This window comes from Cynocephalus volans, chromosome 3, assembly GCF_027409185.1.
Source record: "Cynocephalus volans isolate mCynVol1 chromosome 3, mCynVol1.pri, whole genome shotgun sequence".
Classification (NCBI taxonomy): domain Eukaryota; kingdom Metazoa; phylum Chordata; class Mammalia; order Dermoptera; family Cynocephalidae; genus Cynocephalus; species Cynocephalus volans.
This window is the reverse complement of record NC_084462.1, coordinates 182678767-182701033: the sequence shown is the minus strand read 5'-3', so window position 1 is coordinate 182701033 and position 22267 is coordinate 182678767. Positions and strand designations below refer to the sequence as shown.

At 38.8% G+C, this 22267-nt stretch overlaps 1 protein-coding gene across 8 annotated transcripts in view; it reads right to left on the bottom strand.

Moving 5' to 3' along the window:
• Positions 1–22267, bottom strand: part of MARK3 (microtubule affinity regulating kinase 3) — a 100451-nt gene that overhangs the window by 50091 nt on the left and 28093 nt on the right. For 7 of the 8 annotated variants that reach the window (XM_063088864.1, XM_063088865.1, XM_063088867.1 and 4 more), the window contains exon 3: positions 14350–14403. In XM_063088864.1, coding sequence (XP_062944934.1) covers positions 14350–14403 — 54 coding nt within the window. Of the gene's footprint in view, positions 1–7802; positions 7862–14349; positions 14404–22267 lie in introns of those variants that run through there. The other variant, XM_063088871.1, reaches the window with a different exon arrangement.

Sequence of the window (22267 nt, the reverse complement as noted above, 5' to 3'; positions counted from 1 at the left end):
TTGGGGTCCACAAAGGAGACTCAGAAAAGGCAGGCAGAGAGACAGAATGAAATCCACACCCCTGAGCCTAAGACTAAGGCCTACCATAGACTACCACATGGGCTGGAGATCTCTATCTACAAAGAGCCTCTTAGGTGCCGAGCAGTGTTGAGCAGGCACAGCTCTGGAGGGCTTCACGAAGGAAAAGAGGGAAGAATGACATGTCTTCTTTTCCTTATCACTGTACAGAAAACCCCGTCCCTTTGTTTCACTTACCACACTTACCACAGCACATCTGCTGAACGAAAGAACACATCGAAGGCCCTCTCAGACAAAACTGAGAGAGGCAAATGCTCACACAATTGTTCATGTAGAAGGAATTTTCAAGAAAATGCATTGTGTAATAAAGGAAAAATATATAAATTTGCTTCTCAATAGATAGAATACCTCTGGAAAGGCCCACAGAAACTGATGCCACTGGCTGCCACAGGGGCAGGGAACATGGTGGCTGGATGACAAGGCTGGATGAATACCATGAACCTTCAATCACATGACTGTTTTACCTATTCCCCCTCCCCAAACTAATATGAATTTTAAGAAAAAAGGTTGAGAATGAACAAAAAAAGTGTTTTGGCTAAAAAGGGAATTCCTGAAAAAGAAAAGGTTGTTGAAAATTACTGTATTTCGATCACACTGCTGACAAGAAGAGAGTTTACTGTTTCTTCTCTTCACATGGGTTGGAGGGGTCAAAGCTGCCAGTGAGAGAAACACAAGTCTTTCAGAGAATTCTTTCAAGTCAAGCAAACACAAGAGGCAGCACAGTAAGGTGAAATTTAAGAAGGCAGGTAAAGCTCTTTTGCTCCCTCTCGCCATGTGATCTGCTTGTACCCGCTGGCTGCCTGCCATCTTCCATCATGAGAAGCAGCAGCCTAAGGCCCACGCCAGATGCAGCTGTCCCAGAATCGTAAGCCAAATAAACCTCTGTTCTTTATAAATTAACAACAACAACAAAAAAAGGCAGGTAAGAGATTCTAAGCACTCTCTTGGTTGGAACCATCCTGACACTGAAATAAAGAATTGAATAAGAAAGGTAACAAATGATAGGGAATAGCATTGTTAAAGACCATATGTTTAACACTACCCAAGAAGTTATCTACAGACGTGGGGTGATATGATATGTGTGGACATATTGCAATTTATTTAACCTTTACTGAGATCACGTAGGTTATTGCTATACTTTATGTTATTATAAACATTACAGTAAACATCCTTGTAAATACATCTTTGTATACTTATGCAAATGTATTGGCAGGGTAAATTCGTAGCATATAAATGAGGGGTCAAAGGGCATTTTTGCATTTAAAACTTGGTTAGTGCCATATTATTCTTTAAAAATATATTAATTTATATCATTGTCAATGACATAAGACTTCCTGTTTCTCCACACTCTTGCCAACACTATTATCAATATTTTACCTTTGTAGATCTGATTGGTGAAAAACGATCTTTCAGAACATTGAATATTTTTATTCAAATAGTGACCATCTGTCCTATTAATTGCCTAAGTGTGTCCTTTGATTATTTTCTAGCAGGTTATATACTTCCTTTGCTTACTGACTGACAAGGTCTTTTGTAAGGATATAAGACCTTTGTCACAGCAGGCAATGTTGGTTACTTATCCAGATTGACCCCTTTTGCTTTCTTTGCTAACTTTCCAAGAACAATGCTTTTAACTTCTTCAGCACTTTCATTTGTTGTTTACCTACATATTTTTAATACCCCAGAATATACTGCTTCCTTGACTTTCCATTTGAGACATCACCTTGTGGCTTCCTACTTTGGATTTGGCTTTCCTAAATCTTTCCAAACATGTTTCCCCTCTCCTGCCTTCATCACAGTTTTGGCTAAACAAATGCTGTTTTTAATTTTTACTTACAAAAGGAGTAAATATATGTATCTTTAAAACTGAAATAGTGTAATGTAATATATAGCTCCCCACCCTAAATCCCTGTTCTTAAGAACACCACTCTCAACCCCTTTAGTAATTTCTTTTGGTATTTGCCACCTTCTACAAAGCACGTTTGTGCTCTTATTCATTGATTTTTACAGTCCCCGTTTCTCAAATCATCTACTGACTTCTTAGTATGAGCAGTGAAGATTTAGCTCTCTGACATCCTGTCTCCCAACTCATATCCCTTCCCTCTTTCCCCCTCTCACTTAGCATAACGCATGGCTAAATTATTCAGTGTTTACACTATTTAAATATTATTTATAGCACACTAGAAATGTTTTTTGTTTTTTTTAATTTTTGGTTTCCTTGGAGCTAAATAGTTGCCTCCATTATTCTGTTTGCTTATGTTTTCTACGTATCTATCACTTTACTAATTCATCCTTAAACTTTGTGACGGGAGTGTAATCTCTCAAATACTTTCAAATACTCAAGTAATCTTTTTTTTTTCCTTGCAGATATTCATATTCTGGAGGCCGCCCCCCTGTTCTATTGGATCTGCTGTTCTGAACCCCATGCTTTTCTCTTTCATAGTGAAACATATCCCACCACTAGTTTCTGAGGCAGAGTATATAAAATGGTTAATTTTAAGACGTTGCATGCCCCAGAATATTTTGATTCTAGCTTCACATTTGACTGATAGCTTGGCTGCGTAAAGAATTCTACATTAGAAACATTTCCTCTCAGAATTCTTAAGGCCTTAAGGCCCTCTCTTCTCACTTACAGTGTTGTGGGACAGTATGAGGCTGTTACGTTACAATTCTTTTCTTGTGAGCTATTGTTTCCTCTTCCTTCTCTTTAACCCTGATGTATTTAAACTGTAACACACTGCGGCACATAAACATTCATTCTGGATACATTGTGGGTCTTTTGCCATTCATTCATTGAGCGCTCCTTGAGTTTCTTAATCTGGAAATTCAGATCCTACAGTTGTGGGAAATCACCTTCAGTTAGTCCTCGATAACTTCCTTTCCTGTCCTCAGTTCTTTTTACAACTCCTCTGTATCATAAACTGGACCTCCTAGATAGAGACTCCAGTTTTAATATTCTAACTTTCATAATTTCTATCTCTGAATGTTTATACTACTTTCTGAGGGATTTCCTTGCCTTTAGTTTCCAATGCTTTTATTGACTTTCTTTCTGATACCATAATTTGCCCTCACCCCTAGTGGTCTTTTTTTCAATGCATCATGTTCTTCTTTTATGAATATAGAGTTTTTGTGATATTCTGTCTTCCCTTTTTAAAATTTTTGAAAACACCAATTACAGTTTTTGTGGTTTTTTTTGAAGTAGTCTTTTCTCCTTTTCCGGTTTTGCTTTTTCTTTCTTTTTTCCTTGTTTTAGTATCTTCTCGGCTATCCTCAAATATCTGGAGATTCTTGGCTGTACTTCCATATTTAAAAGTGAGGCACACCAAAATGCTGAAGCGAATGTTTGTATGTGAGGGCTGGACCACAGGATGACTGGGCAGAGGTTAGGTAATTTCCCTGGAAGACACCTGAATGTCTTGTATCTATAGATACTTTCACTTAAGTCATTTTTCCCAGAGATGAATCCTCCAATTTTCCTTCCATACAATATAAGAGGGACTATCAAAGTTCTGAAGGGTGAGCAAAGGAAGGGCGGCGGGGGAGTGTCTCATCATTCAGTGGGCTCCTGTTTTCAGGTAGGGATTCCTAAGCCTTGATGCTCTGATTCAACCTCCTCAGAAAATGAACTGCCCAATTTCTACTAGGGCAGAGGAGGGACCAGTGCCCGACAGGGCAAGCTGAGAGGTGATCTGGGGGCCTTATGGGCCTTTTTACCGATTTCTAGCCAATCCTCTTGTTTTCAGTTCTACCAGTACCTCCACCCATAAAACGATGCAGCAGATCTTGTGCCTCAGCTTTCTGGATCCTGTGGTGTGACTCAGCATGATGCTTTCTGCTGCCAGCCCACCCACTCCCACCCTTACCTCCTTCCCTAGGGATGTGGTTTCAGTGCTCAGGTTTGCTAAGTCAGCCTTTTAACCCTTCGGTTTCCCATCTGGCAAAGCTAGGTTTAATTCTCTGTCTGCTAGTCTTCTCTCCTGTTATTTGACACTCCCTTTTTAATTCCTTTGCTATCACTTAGTGAATCTTGGGGGGAGAAAGATAAATGTATCAGTATTTAACTGGAAGTCCTATATATTGATATATTTAATGCCCAATTTTAGAACAGATATAATAAAGATTGAACTATAGTTTTCTTCCCTGTTTCCAATATATTTTGATAGCAATGTTACTGAATTTGTAAAAAGAATTTGGAAGTTTTCATTCTTTCTTTGGTTCTGGAGCAGCTGGACAGAAGTAGAATTATCTATTTTTTGTAGATCTGAAAAAACTCAATTATGAAATTCCAGGTTTGGCAATCTGAGGTGGGTACCAAGCCTCCTTTCTTCCACTTTCTCAGTTTTTTCTGTTAGGCTTATTAAACACATTAACAAGACCACTGCTTACAGTTATGCAAGTTATGTATTGCCCAACTCTGAGGAAATGATTTACCTTGTGGTTATCATAGACTGAAATCGGTATTACAATAATTTCCTGACACACAGCTGTAATGTATCCTGAGAAAGGACTTTTTAGAAAAAAAATGCATGAAGCTGTAATATGGGCTAACAGCGGGGCTGTACATTAAAACCTATATCTTTCTGTTCCTACTTTCTGTGTCACACATGGTCTGAGAGAGGTAAGTTATAATGTCCCCTTTGTCACTCCTGTGTTTCTATTAATCCAGCTCAGATTTTTACCTGTTATGTATTTTGGGATTCTACTTATCATTTGGTGTTCTATCATTGAAAAGAAAAATTTTAAATATGGTAAAAATATGTATATATTTGCCTTTAAAACGGTAATTGTTAAGTGAAACAGAATAACTGTCTTTGAAGAAGAAAAGCGTGCACATGAATGCCTATGTGAGGGAGAGCACGCAGGTGCAGAGACTGCACTGCAGCTCAGCGAGGAAGGAAGAGGTGAGGCAATAAGCAATCACACACATGAGGAGACACAAAACCGGATCCATACCTCACAACACACATGGCTTCCAGATGGTTTAAATATTACAAAAATTTGAAGACAACAGAGAATAAATATCTTTATGACCCCAGATAAGGAAGAATTTCTTAAAGAAGACATTAAAAGTACAAACTGTATTAAAAAAAAAAAAAAAAAAAAGATTGATGAATTCAGCTGCATTAAAATTAGGAACCTCTGCTGTACATCAAGACAACTTCAAGAGAATGAAAAGATATACCATCAAGTGGACGAGGTTATCTGCCACATACAATGGTATTTAGAATATATAATTATCTCCTAAAATGATTCAGGAAAAAAAATCCAGTAGAAACTGAACAAAAGATTTGAGAAGGCACTTCAGAGAAGAAACAAAAGCCAATACAAATATGAAAAGATGCACTACTTCAGTAATCAGGTTAATGTTAAATTAAAACCATGAGATACCATTTTTATATCCACCAGATTGGTGGCAAGCATTAAAAAATCAGAGAAAATTTTGATAAGGATGATTACTTGTTCTCTTTCTTATATGCTACTGGTGGGAATATAAATTAACACAACTGCTTTGGAAACAATTTGGCCTCCTCTTATGATTGAGACCCTGTGAACCAAGAATTCCACTGCTGAGTATGTATCCTTAGCAAACTCTCACACAAGTGCACCAGGACACATACAGGCAATTCACAGCAGTCACGCTTATAATATAAATAGCTGCAAGCAATCCAAATGCCCGGGAACCAGAGAATGGGTAAATATGTTGTGGTATATGAATATAATGGGATACTACATAACTTGAAAATAGACATAGTAGTGGAAGTGAATTACAGTAAAATATATCAACATGGAACACAATTTGGGCAAAAGAAAGCAAAAACGAATAGAATACATTATAGTATAGTTCTGTTTACATAACACTTAAAACTACACTATATTGATGAGGGATCCATATGTAGTAAAATTATAAAGATAAGCAAGAAAATAAGACAAAATCCTTGTTAATGGTTACCTGGTAAGTAGGAAATGACCAAGGGGAATCAGGTTGGGGAGGGGCACATTATGGGACTGATTTAAAGGTATTGTTGATGATCTATTTCTTGAACCAGATGGTGTATGGGTGTTTATTTCACACACGTATTTATAATTTATATGTGGAGCATTCTTTTGCATGTAGTCAGTATTTCATTAAAATTAACATCTGATTTTTAAAAAATTGCTTAGATTTAGGTGATACAATGAACAAGGGTTTTTTTTTTTTGCTGTTTTTTGTTTTCTTTAATTTGAGTTGTAGCAATGTGGTTTTTTATGATCAAATATTTCAAAGACAACTAAGAAATTCTCCCAACCCCCAAAACTCATGATTCTGGTGTTCAAAATTCCTATGACCAGGGCAGTATCAGGAAAAATTAATTTAGTGTTAACATAAATTTAGTATTTAGAAAAGAAAGTTGTGCATCTACCACATGCAAGGTGAATTTCAGTAGGTTCCTTTGCTCGCCTTCCCATGTGGAAGATGCTATGACTGGTTCCTTCCAAGCAAACGTGTAAAGAAAGCTATTTGAAATCACAGGTTTAGGTTCCAATGCTAGTTCAGTCACTTACTCAGTGGATGACTGAACAAGCTACAAAATTTTAGAGAGCTTCAATCTACTCATCTATAAAATACAGATTAAAAAAGAGTCAATTCACAGGACTAAAGTGAAAAATCACATGCAATGATGTAGGTAAAGTATGCGTAGTTATTAGAATTTTACCTCTGGAGCCACACAACCTGGTCCCAACCCAGCTCTACTATTCACACTCCCTGACTGAGTATAGGTGACTTGACCTCCCTGGCCGTGTTACCCCTATACTTAAAGGAGGCATGACATGTAGACTACATAGAATATCAGCTGGCACACAATGAGCACTAGATATGTGACTGTGATTCTGGCTGATGTCGATATTATGATTCTCTCCCAAAGGACTAATTAGTGCCCAATTTTTTATTTTCTGCAAATAAGTTCATGTTATGCTCTAAGTTTAACTCAAAATATTTGGTTCTTTGGTGACTTTTCTAAAATAACATAATGAATCATTGGTACAATTAAAAATGCATTGTAATATTCTCGATTCACAATCTATTCTAAATATCAAGCTGTATTATTTCTTCCAAAATAAAAATAAGATTGGCAATGAACTAAAAAGTTCCCTACAAAGCAGCAGCAACACTATGAAGCTATATTTTCTTCTATGTCTGCTACCTCTTTTGAAATCTAAAATTAAAGAAATATACATACACTTTATTCTCAAAATTTTAAATATGTATAATCAAGAAGTGTCTGTCTTAGATTTCCTTTGCCACCCTCTGTATTAATTTGTCAGATCTACTGCCTTGATCTGAATGCAGACACTGGATTGTAAACAACAGACAGGACTTAGTAACCACTTTTGTTAATGGCCTGAATTGTTGGTCTGCTAAAAGTCAACCTAAGAAAAGGAAAGAGGTAGGTAGTAAGAAAGGAAAACAAAGAAAAATATGAACAGAGTTGTTCAAGAAAAAAAGATTTCCAAAATGACTTGTGCTTATTCACGATGGGGAAAGGAGTCCAGGAACTGGGTGCTGAGGTATTCCCAGGAAAGGAGTTCCAGAGAGGGAGAAAGCAGTCAGCAGTGGCCGTGGAAGCAGTGCTTAACACTTACCATGTGGGAAAGGGTTCATCCTTAAGGCAGATTACCTTTGAAAGAGGAGGGAAATGAAGAACTTTGTGGGGAACTGAAGGAAGTCTATGAGCCGTTCTCACCTGGGCTGTGCACTGGGTTCACCCCTGTCACCAAGCAAGGAGCTCTAGGAAAGAAAGTGCTGTGAAGAAAACGTGTTTTTTCTTTTAAAACTCCATAAATGGTTCTAATGCACAGCAAGGGGTGGAAACTACTGGTTTAAGGAGGCCAAAGCAACGGTACCCTAAATAACCAAGTGGTGACAACAGTAAAAGTAATTACACTACAGACCACATGAAAAGCATGAACTGGTTCTGCCTTCAAATTATACAGTTCCCTGATTAGTCCTACAATTAAGACTCCCTGGGGTGCCAAAAAAGGCCACTACTTGCTACAGAGTTCTAAGCACTAACAAGGCTCCAAAACAAACACCAGCTTTAAAGAGAAAACAGACTGAGGTGGATATAAGTAGGATTTCTCCACAAAGATCCTCATGAAAGGAATCTATAGTCAATAATGCTTCAATAAACATCTGGGAACCTACTGTGCATTTTGTATATACCTGCATTTTATGCTCATTTTTTTCTTCAGTAAACTTGATTAAAATTTTAATAACAGGGATTTCCATTTCTTACTAAAAGTCTAAGTTAAGAATGGTGATTGAATCATACTCAAAAAATGCTTTACTATTGGCTCAGCAGCATCAACTTGGAAGGATGAGTTCTCCATCAAAGGGTCTTGTCCCTGACATGCTGAACATTTTAACTGGATGAAGACATCCATATCCAATTTAGCAGCAAACTAGAAGTGACAGCTAATACAAAAGACTCATTATCCAAAAATGCCCCAATAGACTGGAATTATGGCAGAAAATCAATTAAGTGAATTTTAGCAGGAATCAAACAAATTCAGGTAAGAAAAAAAAAAAATGAATTTAATGGGATAAATAGGCCTAGGAGAGCAACTCCAGTGGGTAGCCAAAGAGGCTGAGAATATTTACTCTGGAAAAGAGAAAATCAAGAAGACCCAAAATAGCAACTTCTAAGGCCTGGCTATGTTTGAAGTAGAAGATTTAACCTCTAGAGGCTCCATATGGCAAAACAGAGAACTGTGCTGTAGTTTCTAGGAGACAGATGCTAGTTCAAAGTAAGGGGGGAAAACTACCTAATAACAAAGCTGCTGAACACTGGAACAAGATGCTGTGGGAAGCAGTGTGCCTATACCCCATACATGCTCAACACTGGCTAACTAACCAGCTATCATAAGTATATTTATTTTAAAATCAATTATTTCACTACATGTTACAAACTTCTAGTTTTAAGTGACCAGTCCCAGTTTAAGAAAAAGATAGTACTATTTAAGTTGGTCGTATCACAGTATAGTAACAACTAAGTTTCTACCACCAAGAAGACAGAATCAGGGCCTTTGCAACCTGCAGCTGCTGCTCCTCAGGCTGTGTGTGTAATCCTCACACCAATACTTACTGAAAACCCACATGTCAAGCACTGCAATGAGCTCTGCAAGGGTCTTTCCTCTCCTTTTTACTCAGTGAAAACTCTCTAGAACCTTCAAGGCCTAGTAAAATTTTACTGCACACCACATGGGTTGATCCACAGTCTTTTTAGATTTATCAGAGACGTCACAAATCTTGGTTCAGGAGAATAGAGGTATTTCTTAAATGAATTACTAAGAGGATGTCCCTATCTTTTGATTTCAAAGCTACATGTTCCTTGCAATACTATCTCTTCACCGTGTGTTTTATTTAATATGTAGGTTTTATATTATTCAGGTATGGTGAGATCAACAGACCAGGAGACAACTGCCACTGAAAATACATTGTTTGTTATTCACTGTCCCCAAGAAGAGAGGGACCTTTTACCCCATGCAGAGCCACACAGGGAAGTATCAGGATTGGTCAGGAAGCAGAAGGAACATAGGGAAAGCACAGGCAAGAACCTTTATCATGGTTTCCATGGGAAAGACATGGCAGGGCAAGCAGGTTTAGAACTGGCTCATTTGAATAATTTCAGTAGGCTCTGGGGTAGAGCTGCTGTCTCTACTTGCTTGGTACCTGGTCCTGGGATGATTAGGGCAGAGGAATACTGCCTCCTCGAGTGTAAGAGCCAGATAAAGTGGTTTGGAGTATGGGCTCTGAATGGCTGGTTTGCATCTGAAAGGCACACTCACAGGGGAGTAGTTTGTTATCTCTAGTAATTAGCTCACCCTGAAGGGGCCAGCAAGGTCCCAGATGCCAAAGCATCGAGACTACATTAGATAAGAAAATACAGTTAATACACTCTGTTTTATTTTTCTTCATAGCACTGACATTACATTATATATTTGTTTACTGCAGCTCCCCACTAGTATGTCAATTCCATGAAGGCAGGGAGTTCATTTGATTCACTGTTGTATCCACAGAGCATATAACATTGCCTGACATACAGGTGTTTAACAAGTGTATGTTGAGTGAATGAATGAACAAACCAACCAACCAACAAACCTGCATAAAAAACACGGCTTATGCAATGTTTGGAGGGGAGGTGGGGTCCAAGGCCTGCTTCTCTGAAGTACTTGATATATTCCCTCAAACTTGAAGCTCAACTTCTTCACAGCTACTACAAAGGACAGCCTTGGGTGAGTTCTCATCCAAGTTTTCTCAAATCCTGAATTAGGGAAATTTAGCTAATTATAGTAAGACAGCGTAATGGAACAGAAAGAGCCCATATTTTGGAGTCAGCCTAAGATTTATATCTTTGCTCCATCACTTTCTAGCTGAAGGGCTTGACTACATCAACTTCTCAGAGTCTGTTTCCTCAGTGGAAAATGAAGATGGTAATAATTCCCACCTGACAGAGTGTGGTGATGAAAAGCTACCTACCAGACTAGCTAATGTGAAAAAACCTAACACCTGTAAATGTAAGAGCACGGGATGCACACACTCAAGTAACTAATGACACTATGTTAACTAATACACAACAGTGACCCTAGAATGTTACTAACCACAAGTTCTCTATCATCTGAACTGTGACATACGTGCTTTCATTTAGAGTTCATTAATGCCTGACTCAATGCTAACTCCACCTATCACAGGATGGCTGGCCAAGTATCCATCACTTATTAGTCAGGGACTCTTGGGCAGGTTACTTAATCTGCCTGGCTCCCTTTCCTTAAGAATGGAACTTACCTCATTAAATTATAAAGATTAATTGAGTTAATACAGGTAAAAACACTTAGAACAGTGCTCTGTATATTCTAAATGTGCAAATATTAGCAGCCATTATTATCAGAAGTAGTCTACTGCAATTAAGTCTTACAAAAGAGCCATAACCAATACCTACCACATAATTCTTCAACTTTACTTATTTCCTATGGGGGGAAATTTAAAACAAACAAAACACATCCTCCAAAAACCAAGCAAACAAAAAAAGTACTGTTCAGCTGAGCACACAATAATGGCAGACTCTCTTACTAAGTGCCAGGCATTAGCCTAAGCTCTTTTGGTGCTTACTGAACTCTCACTACAACCTCACAAGGTACTGTTATTACTCCCATTTTACAAATGGGGGAACTAAGACTTAGGGAGGTTAAGGGGCTCATCACCCAGTGAGGCAGGGTCAAAACCCAGCCTTGAACGCCCCAGTCTGGCTTCACTGTGCTCCCAACCATTACTCTGTGCTCCCCCTCCTTTACATTAACTGTCTACTCCCAAGACTGAAAAAGAATATTAGTAATTTTAGTGTACTGGCATGTCTTAAGAAAGTCTGATATTTTTGAACAGCTAAACACATTTTTTTGAAATGAGCCATGACTTACTTCTCAATAACAGACTCAGATTTAATAAAAACAAGACCCAGCGAGATTGCCTGGTATATAACTAAACTGAAACTAAAAATGACTTTGCAAGACCATTAAGACTTATATTTTTGTTATTCCTGTTGTTTTCAAAAGCATTATAGGTATCTTTAAAAGCTGACCTAAAAGATGTTTACGAACAGAAAAGTATCTCAAGAACAGTAGGTAGAAGTTGAAAAGTTCAAAAACACTGGAGAAAAATCTCTCACTAGAATATAATGCTTATTAACTCAATAACTGGAAAAACACAAAGGAAAAATGAAGAGACTTGTCTGTGAAAATAACATCAATTTACAAATATGCAGTCAACTCAGGTTTATACATGTGCATTTAGCAAATATACATGCCCCAAAGTGCAAGCCTGAATATCATGTAATTGACAATTTTTTTTTTCTTTAAAGATGACTGGTAAGGGGATCTTAACCCTTGACTTGGTGTTGTCAGCACCACACTCTCCCAAGTGAGCTAACTGGCCATCCCTATATAGGGATCCGAACCTGTGGCCTTGGTGTTATCAGCACCACAGTCTCCCAAGTGAGCCACAGGCCGGCCCTTAATTGACAATATTTTAACATGTGTGTTCAAACACTGCCTGAATGAGCCGGTCTACCTTTTCTGATAGTGACAATACAAACAGATTGCATAATGTGGATGGCAGAACATTCCTTAAAAGTGAATGTTACCTTCTAGGGCATGCTCCAGAGCTTTAAATCACTATCTAAAGAGAGCTGGTCCCAATACAAGTGTGATACACCTGTGTCACACTGTTTGGTGCTTCTTAGCACCACTGCCGAGAAGAAAAAAGGCTGCAGGAATGATTGTGCCAAAGAGGGATGGCCAAAGTCACCTTGTACACTCCACTATGTTGCCAGTTTTCCACAGAAAGGAACTTAGTGAAGAAGAATGAGACAAATGTATATGGAATGCTTCTAATTTATTTTATGTGAGAAGAATATGAATTTACACACATGATTTTACACAATGCCCTATAAACTGGAAATAATATAAGTTATTTAATTTGGATAGATCTGGCTTTAGGATAAGTCTTCTGTGAATGGCTCATATACTTGAACTATACCAAATACAAATCTTAAAATGTTAGCTATTAGATTATTATAAGACAAAATGAATGCGGATGCAAATACATATAATCACACTACTGGGCTAACCAGACAATCTATCATGTACTAAGTTGATACTGATGTGACAAACAGTAATTTGTAATAATAAAAAAGAATAGCAGCAATTAAAAACTATAACCAAAAATAATGAAAAAGCAAGCAAGCAAGAAGGAAGGAAGGAAAAACTGCAGCCAACTTGAGACAACACTATAATTTTTCCTGGATAACTGCTAGGATTCCAATTATCTTTCAGGTATACAAGAATAGTGGAAGATTTGTAACATCATAGAATACTGAATTAGAATCCTTTATAAACTTATAAATATATAAACATATAAATGTTAATTTTAGTTCTGAATACCACATTTTAGTAACTGACTTGTATTAAAGTACCATGTCTTTAGATATATGAAGAAATGAAAGTTTAAGGAAATAGGCAAAATTTACTCTTCAGAACAAAGGACTAGAATTTTTAGATCCATTCCAGGACCACCTTGAAAAACATTAAGGCTCACTATGGGCTGCAGATCACAAAGAATCTCTTGTTTAAATACCCTTTTTAGTGCAAGACAAAGTCTATCTCCCTCTCTTGCTCCCACACACATAACAGGGAAAGAACTTCAAAATTATTAGGATACAAATAACCATTAGGAGTACATTAGTAATGCACACAGGGCATTACATTTATAAAAATATTTTACAACTGGACAGTGCTTTGTAGTTTACAAAGCTCTTTTATATGCATTATTTCATTGATACTCACACCCAGCCTGAGAATACAAAATTATTTCCATTATAAAGTTGAAAAATCCAAAGTCCAAAAAAGATACATGCCTTACTCAAGGTCAAGTTACACATTCTACTAAATGGTAGAGTCAGGACTTAAACTGAGATTTCCTATTCCTAGGTCAAGGTCTCTATACCCCCCAACTGCTATAGACCAAATCTAGAGATCAAATGATGCACGTGAAAAGGCTTTGCAAAACTAAAAGAACTAGAAGGGTTTTATTATGAAGATTATTAATTATCTGCTGATGCACTAGTGAAATACCTATGCCCAGGCCCTACCTAAGCAATTCGATCTCTACTATGGTCCAGGCATCAGGACTTTCAAAACCTGCCCGGGTGATTCTAATATGCATTAGGGTGGAGCCCTTCCAATCTAAGTTAAATGATACAAACAGCAATAGTGCTTTACAAACATGATTTTCTACTCTCACTTTTACTTTTACATTAATTAATCATCACTCCTTAATTAGACATGGTGTCTAGAGTTTAATAAAGCCAAAGTGCTGACTTTAAAGATTTCAGTATTAGCTACAAGAAAGGCATAAGAAAGGTGTACGAATCTGCATAATACCAACTACACAAAAATATTTTTGTAGTGTATTTTTTAAAAACTCTATTCTAGTCAATATTTAGAATATTCAATTTAAAAGTACAGATTTCAGTTTGTGCTATTAGGAACATTTAAAAGTCATTATTTTCAACTGAAGATAACCATTTTTTATAAAATACTACATTTAAGTTGCATTCATTTGAGGAATAGGAAGCTTTACTGCACTAAACAAAATAAATAACAGTTAAGGTATTTAAGGGATAAATTAGATGGCAATTAGCACTGAAAATCATTTTTAAAATACTGGACCAATCTTACCTTTTGTAGACTTGTTGGATTCAATTGAGTTTTGTCAATTATTTTTATTGCAACCTAGAAAAAATAAATTAATAAATCTTTATGGATTTTAATAACCAGGTAATTACAGATTAACTGATAAAGTTTTGTAAATGCCTGGACATATGGCATTGTTAAAATGCAAGGAAGCAAACAAGCCTCAAAACCTAAAACTCAGCTGGTTACAATAAGCAACTGTAACTTTATAAAACTGTATAACTGAAAATAGGGGCTTAATGCAAATAAGGTTATTGTTATAACATTTTATATTTAAGTTACTTATAGAAAAGGGAGGAAAAGAATTGCCTCCAAATCAAAAAAAGAAAAAGAAAGAAAAGAAAGAGACAGATTATACACGATGAAAACACTTGTAAAAACATATGCAATGTAGCACATCTCCTCTTCCCTATTTACTGACACTTTCATTTTAGCTGACTTTGGGATCCTGGGGCAGGAACTGTAGGTTTTATAGGTTTATATAGCCCAGAATACTCCCAGAGTGTCTTGCATATAGTGAAAGCTTAATAAGTATACAAACAGGGTAGTATTGAATCTGAAAACTTTAAAAACATTTTATTGAGAAGTAGAAAAACCCTTTAGGTGGTTAAAAAAGGAAGGGAATAGTTCCAGATCAATCTGTGGGCTAACCAAGTGAAACACGTGTAAAGGCAACAAATGGACCGACTACTTGGCAGCTTTTGTTCAGAAAAGGGTGAGTATACCTGACACAGTATTAAAAAAAAGTACTAGGAGGCTTCCAGTCAAGATGGCGGAACAGACAGTCTCCAGCATCAAATCAACCAATTTACAACTATAAAAAAGCAACGACAGCCAAGCTGGGGCCACTAGAGCTCAGGGAAAGAGGAGGAGAGACCTATAGAGTGCATGAAAGCAGGAGAAGACACGATGAGAGAAAGAAAAAACTGCTCCAACCATTTTGTGCCACAGCCCCTTTAAGGCCGGAGCTGCTGAGCACACGGAGCAGGAGCTGGCAAAAACTGCAGCTGTGCCCTCCAGATGAAGCTGTGTGAAGGCGGCAGGGGAGAAGATGGCCTTGGTGGTCCCCAGGACAGCAAACCACTAATAGGATTCCCATGGACCCACATAAGAGCAAAGAGCCACAAAAACTGAAAAAAGGAGCCATTTAGAGGCCGGTGAGTCATCACAAGGGACAGGCTCACAGCCCGTCCCAGGGGAAGTGTTTACAGCACGTGCAGTTGGGGAGATGGGCCCACCGGGGGAACACTGGGGCACAGCAAGGACAGCTGACTGGCACCCCAATCAGTGAAGGACCACTCAGAGGAGACTGGTCAGGAACAAAGAACTGCACTGGGTGCAGTCTGATGAAAAGACTTAGGCCCGGATCAGAGTTTCTACACAACCCAGTGCACTGGGTCTCTGGAGAGCCAGAAGTACCTATAAAGTCAACCATTAAAACCTGAGCTGCACAAAAAGCCTTCCCTAGGGAATCAGCAGCAAAGCAGCCATTTAGCTAAACCACACAGCTCAAGTACTGGTCCCCACAGGAAGTTCTCCCATTTTAGAAGTAAGCAAAGGACAAAACATTAGTTCTGACCCAGGCACACCACCAGTGCCTCCAGGCCCATCCGGGGTCCTGAGGCATAGAGCCAGGGACTGGACCCCCTGCCCACAACCAGCCACACAGTCAGTGCCTTGGAGCCTGCCTGGGTTCCTGAGGCATAGAGCTGGAGACCAGAAACCCCTCCCACAACCAGGCACACTGCCAGTGCCTCAGGGCCTGTCTGGAGTCCTGAGGCTGGAGCTAGGGACCAAACCCCCCCCCCCACAACGAGGCACACTGCCAGCACCTCGGGGCCTGCCCGGGGACCTGAGGCATGGATCTGGGGACCAGAGCCCACCCAACCAGGCAAACCACCAGTGCCAAGGAACATGCCAAAAAAAAACCCCTCCATGTGAGTGGCCCACCACAGCCACCACAGTAACCATGGCTGCTGCAAAAGTGGCTAGATGCCACAACTACCACGCAGATGGTCCACCAGTCACTGGAGTGCATTGACACATGGAGAGTCACCACAGAGACCAAAGAAAAGAAGAGGATGTCTCTCTCCACAAATCCCATTGCAGAGTGACAGAAGCAGCATCTGCTCTACGATAATATTGGGGGACCTGAACACACCTCTCAGCATTGGACAGATCATCTAGGCAACAAATCAATAGAGTAACCATTATTCTTTCAGAAGGAGAGAAGAAATCTAGGGCTATCAGAGGGGGCCAGGGGGAGGGAGAGGGGGATAAGGAGAGATTGGACAAGGGGCATAAAGAATAAGTACAATTTGTAACAATACATATGCTAGCAATATTGATTTGATCAACATATGTCAACATCGAACCCCCAAAATATGTATAATCAATTCCGATTCAATTAAAAAGAAAAACTCACTAGGACACAGAAAGAAAGAACTATAGCTTCTATTTATGTGCATTTCTTGTCTTAAAAAACAAACCAAAAAAAAATCACATGTTCTCACCTATTGGTGGGAGCTAAAAATTAATATATAAATTCACACACACACACACACACAAAACCGGGGGGGGGGGGAGAAGATATAACAACCACAATTACTTGAAGTTGATATGACAAGCAAACAGAAAGGACATTGTTGGGGGGGAGGGAGAAGGGAGGGAGGTTTTGGTGATGGGGAGCAATAATCAGCCACAATGTATATCGAGAAAATAAAATTAAAAAAAAAAAAAAAAAAAAAAAAAACGAAAAAAATCAGTTTTACTAATATTTACTAAATGGACCTGCACTGGCATCCTCACCTGTTCAGCTTCTCACTTGTCAGGTAAAGATGATTTCTATTAACTATGGGTAACTAGAATGAGGGGAGGGTAGAGGTGACGATGGCAGGGAATGTAAGTTGAGAAAGGCTTTGCCTTGACAGGGAATATAAACTAACTCAGCTTAGCACCTAAGGTCCAGAACAGCAAACAAGCCTGCCTGTGAGATGGCAGAGGCTGTGCTTCCTACTGTACATGCTGCAGAACACAGATGCAATAAGATACACCACTGAAGAAAGCATCTGTAGTAAAAGTCGGGGGAAAAACTTGGAGATTCTCTATGTCAATGGTTCTCACACATTCTGGTCCCCTTTACACTCTTTTTTTTTTTTTTTTTTTTAAAAAAAAAAAAGATGACCGGTAAGGGGATCTTAACCCTTGACTTGGTGTTGTCAGCACCACGCTCACCCAGTGAGCAAACCGGCCATCCCTATATGGGATCCGAACCCGCAGCCTCGGCGCTCCCAGCGCCACACTCTCCCGAGTGAGCCACGGGCTCGGCCCCCCTTTACACTCTTAAAGATTACTTTTGACTCCAAATGTGGGTTATATCTATCGATATTTACCATATTACAAAATGAAAACTGAGAAACTGTAAAAATAAGTAACAATTCATTTCAAAATAACAATAATAAATCCACTACATGTTAACATAAGTAACATTTTTATGAATTTTCATATTGTGCCTCTGCATTCAATTTGTTGTGATATCACGTGTCATGTAACTTCTGGATAATTCCACTCTAGACTTGTGGAAAAGAATTAAAAAAGCAAACATTTTAGTAGTATTACAAAAATAGTTTCGACTTTGTAGGCACCCTAAAAGGGTCTCAGAAAACCACCAGGGGACCGACCCCATGACATACTTTGAGAACCACTGGACTATGCATTTAACACTATGTTTTTTAAAGACTGCTTAACTTGGTCTAAAGCCTTCATCTACCCAAGTTATTTACTCGTCATGAACCTGTTAACCTCCAGAAAAGCTACAGAAAGGGAAATGCCACAGCAAGGCATCCAGTGATTCTCAGCTTGGAGTGGAAGGACCACCAACCCCACTCCTGGAAGGAAGCAAATCAGAATTGGAGAAGGAGCAGAGAGTGAATGTGTATGTGTGCTTGAAAAAAAGCAAAGTCAGAATTTTAATGCTATACTTGGAAAATATAAGTTTTGATAGAAACTATACTAAATAAGGGAGAGAAAATACTGGCTGCTGGAATATGTGAACACTGACTATGTTGGGCACATCTCAGTAGGGGAGAAGATGTCTTATTCATCTTTACAGCCCTAGCACTTTATCTGGCACACAAGAAGTACTCAGTAAATGTTTGCCGAGCTGATCTGAGCCCTCGAACATTCATAATCAGTAACCAAACACATATTAGAGATGGAGATAGGACAGTGAAATGGGACTTTCCGATGTTTTAAAAGATATCAATGTGGTTTTTAAATATTATGTTACTTTCACATCAAATGAATTAATTTTCTTCAAATTTACTTTCATAAGTAATTTTATGTGGTATACTTGGATCTCCAAATTCCAAAGAAACCCCTTAGATGTACTGTTCTTTTTTGACTACCATTCTGTTTTCTGCCTCCTTCTCATGGCCATATCCGTCAAACATGCTGCCTTTCCAGTTTCTCTTCCCTCTGACCTTGAGGCCTGATTTCTATTCTCATGACTGTACTCTTAATCATTACTTTCTTCTGGTTCTGCTCAATATCCTCCTCCTAGTCTAAAGATTCTATTTTGATTCTGTTCTTATACATTTCCATCTTCAGGTACTGCTATTCAAATAGCACCCGAAGCAAAAATATAAGCTCAAATACGTTGCATTCTGCTTAATAAAACTGTAGAAAACAATCATTTTACCAAAAACAACAGTGTCCCCAGAGTGAAACATTATCATTTAATGTAACATGTATGTGCAGCAATGAAGACGGAGGGGGAAGTTCCTAATCCTCTCCTCCTCCCAGCTCCCTGCTGGGATGACTCAACCACCAAAATAACCTTGGCCCAGAACCGATGCCTGGAGAGCTCAGAGCTGAGACCTTGAGGTCACCAAAAGAGGAGGCAACTGTGGGGCATCACTGGTTGTGGTACCTCAGAAAGGTGGAGACTGGAGAGAAGACCACCCACACATTCCCCTGGTTCTGGAGTTGGGTGAATAGAGGAGGGGGGTGAGAGGGACACAGCAAAAGGCAAGGGGGTTTGCTAGGTGAGGAAAGAGGAGTGTCCCTGCCACTTGCTATGTAAAGTTCTGGGAAATTCCATTAAATTCACCCTGATGCCTGAAGCCAAGTGGAAAACTACAAAATAGGGATAAAGACAGCTCATACATGAGAAGGGCTTCACCCAATAAGCCTCAACTGAAAGAGCTCAACAAACTCATAGCAAACACCCACTGCGGAGAAATCCTTATCTTCCACTTCTTGTTAATTCACTACTGGTCAATGTGGCTGGCCAGTTAGCTCAGTTGGTTAGAGTGAAGCCTTAAAACACTAAGGTCACTGGTTCAGATTCCTGTACCGACTAGCCACCAAAAAGAATAAATAAAAATAAAAGCTTGACTACTGATCAAAAGATCCTAACATCCTGCTCCTGAAAGCATCCACAACCATTAACAGAACAGGTCAAAAAATATCCAAAGTCTTTTAAGGGGATACAGAAGCCTAAAGAATGGTGTATTAGTTTACTTGGGCTGCCATAACAAAATACTGTTGTGTGGCTTAAACAACAGATATTTATTTTCTCACAGTCTGGAGGCTGAAAGTCCAAGATCAGAGTGCCAGCACGGTGGTTCTTGGAGGGCTTTCTTCTCACTGAGTCCTCACATTGGGGGGAGAACAAGCTCCCTGGTGTCTCTTCATATAAGGACACTAATCCTGTCAATCAGGGCTCACCCTTGTGACCTCATTAACCTTCTATAAAGACCCTATCACCAAAAACAGACATAATGGGGGTTAGAACCTCAATACATGAATTTGGGTGGGGGGACACAATTCAGTCCATAGCAAATGGAGACCAAGTCAAACAACTTCAACAGCTGGCTACAAATAAAACTTCAAAACCTAATGAAACACAACAAAATGGAAGACTGTCACAAGCATGAAGTGGAGTAAAAGAAGCAGACACAAAATAAAATACTGTATGATTCCCTTAGTGTAATGTTAAAACTAATCTAAAGTGTAGTCAGTATGGTGGTTCCCTTGAGGAGGAGGAACAGTGAAGTAATTAGGAAGAGGCAGAGGAAGGCTTCTGGGGTGTGCGTCGTCGTAGTGTAATTTTTGCCCTGGGTCATGGTTATGCAAATGTGTTTACTTAGTGATAATTCGTCAAGCTGTACATTTAAGATGTGGGCACTTTTTAAAGTCAATGATGACTTTAAAAAAATAATAAAAAGTCAACAGATAACACTTAAAACTGAAAAATAATCAAGAATATAAGCATGTTATTAAAGATATGAAAGTAAAACCTAAAGAATCAGTTTAAAAGGCTAAAAGTGGCAATCCTGGGAGACTAGGCAAAACGTGGGTTAAGGGGACTATTTTTTGTAACAAGCCTTGACTCTTTCAACCGTGTAATATGTAACTTGAATAAAAATAACTAAATGAAGTTTTTCCATAACCATAATGAGGACATTTGGTTAATGATGATATACTGATCCCATGCACTTCTGTCTTCTCCCACACTGATAGGCAAAGTGAAGAATAAAGACAGAACAACAAAGAATGGCAAAGAGAATGGAAGAGATGTTACCAGCAGACAAATGACTTCAAACAATTTCTGGGAGATAAAAATCTGATGATGGTAGAGTGGCACATGTAGCAGGGTACAAGTAGACAAGCCTAGAGTGTGCTCAAAGAAGGAAAAACTTAACTGTCCAGAGAAAATAACTCCATGTTGTGTATGTGGAAGGTCTCAGTGTCAAGGCCGACTTTCTTCCCAGCCACCAAGCGGCTACGCCGGGCACCTGACTAGTGCCCACCCCATGTACTGAGAGTACTCAATTTGATCCACTCTTGAAAACATCAACAGAGAATCAAAAATCATCAGACAAATGAGGAAAGCCTATGATTTTTCCCAACATCCTTCTCCATGTATGTGTTACTAAGGGAGAACACCAGAAATAATTAAGCTTTCTCTTTCCAAAAAAGAGATTCATCTAATCCTTATTATTCATGGTAATATTCTATAAAGTCATTGTGAACATCGAACTAGTGAATCTTGAACCATTGTTTCTGGTGGGAAATACAGGTTTAGGTTCCTGCAAGCCTCTGGTCATAGCATTTTTGTCAACTAATCAATACATAAGCTTGTCTTACATGTGTGTCAGTTTAAGGACTTTTTTTTTTTAACCATATATTGTTGGTTAACATTAAACTCACGGCTAATAGCATGATAACTTACGCCTGAGTGAAGCTTACCTAACAACATGCATTTTCCTATAAGGCACATCACAGCCTTGCACTCAGGAAGACTAGACAGCACTCAGCACTATGTGTGAGGGCCATTTTAAACAGTGAAATAATCAACAAAAAGCACAGAAATGCAAAAAATGCAGCATTAAATAGGCCACAAAAAGGACAATTTGTTTATATTATGAAGGCTGAAACAAGAAGGCCAAACTTTGCCTTGCTGGACCTCAGCTGGGGACATGCACATTTCTTCCCACTCTGTGCATGTACAAAGATGACCATCAAAATACTGCACGTATTGACATTGGGGTTACCAATAATTTTATCAAGTAGGTGAATTTTCAAATATAGAATCCACAAAAAAAATGATGATGAACTATCTGTTGTGAAAGCTGACTATACAAATTGGGTCATTCTTGTCAGACTTAAACTAAAATTGGAGCTGAGAGGACAGAAGGAAAACACATAGCACCTGCTCCAAGAACTTTCTACAAGAGCTACTGATGAAACAACCTGCTACAACCCTGAGACTAGTTTTATCTAGCAGCTGCTGAAACAACCTGCCCTGACTCTACAACTAATTTTTACTTACTGCTGTAGCTCACCAATCACAGCCTGCCTACTCCAAAAACTTTGCTAGTCTAATAAACTTTCTTTC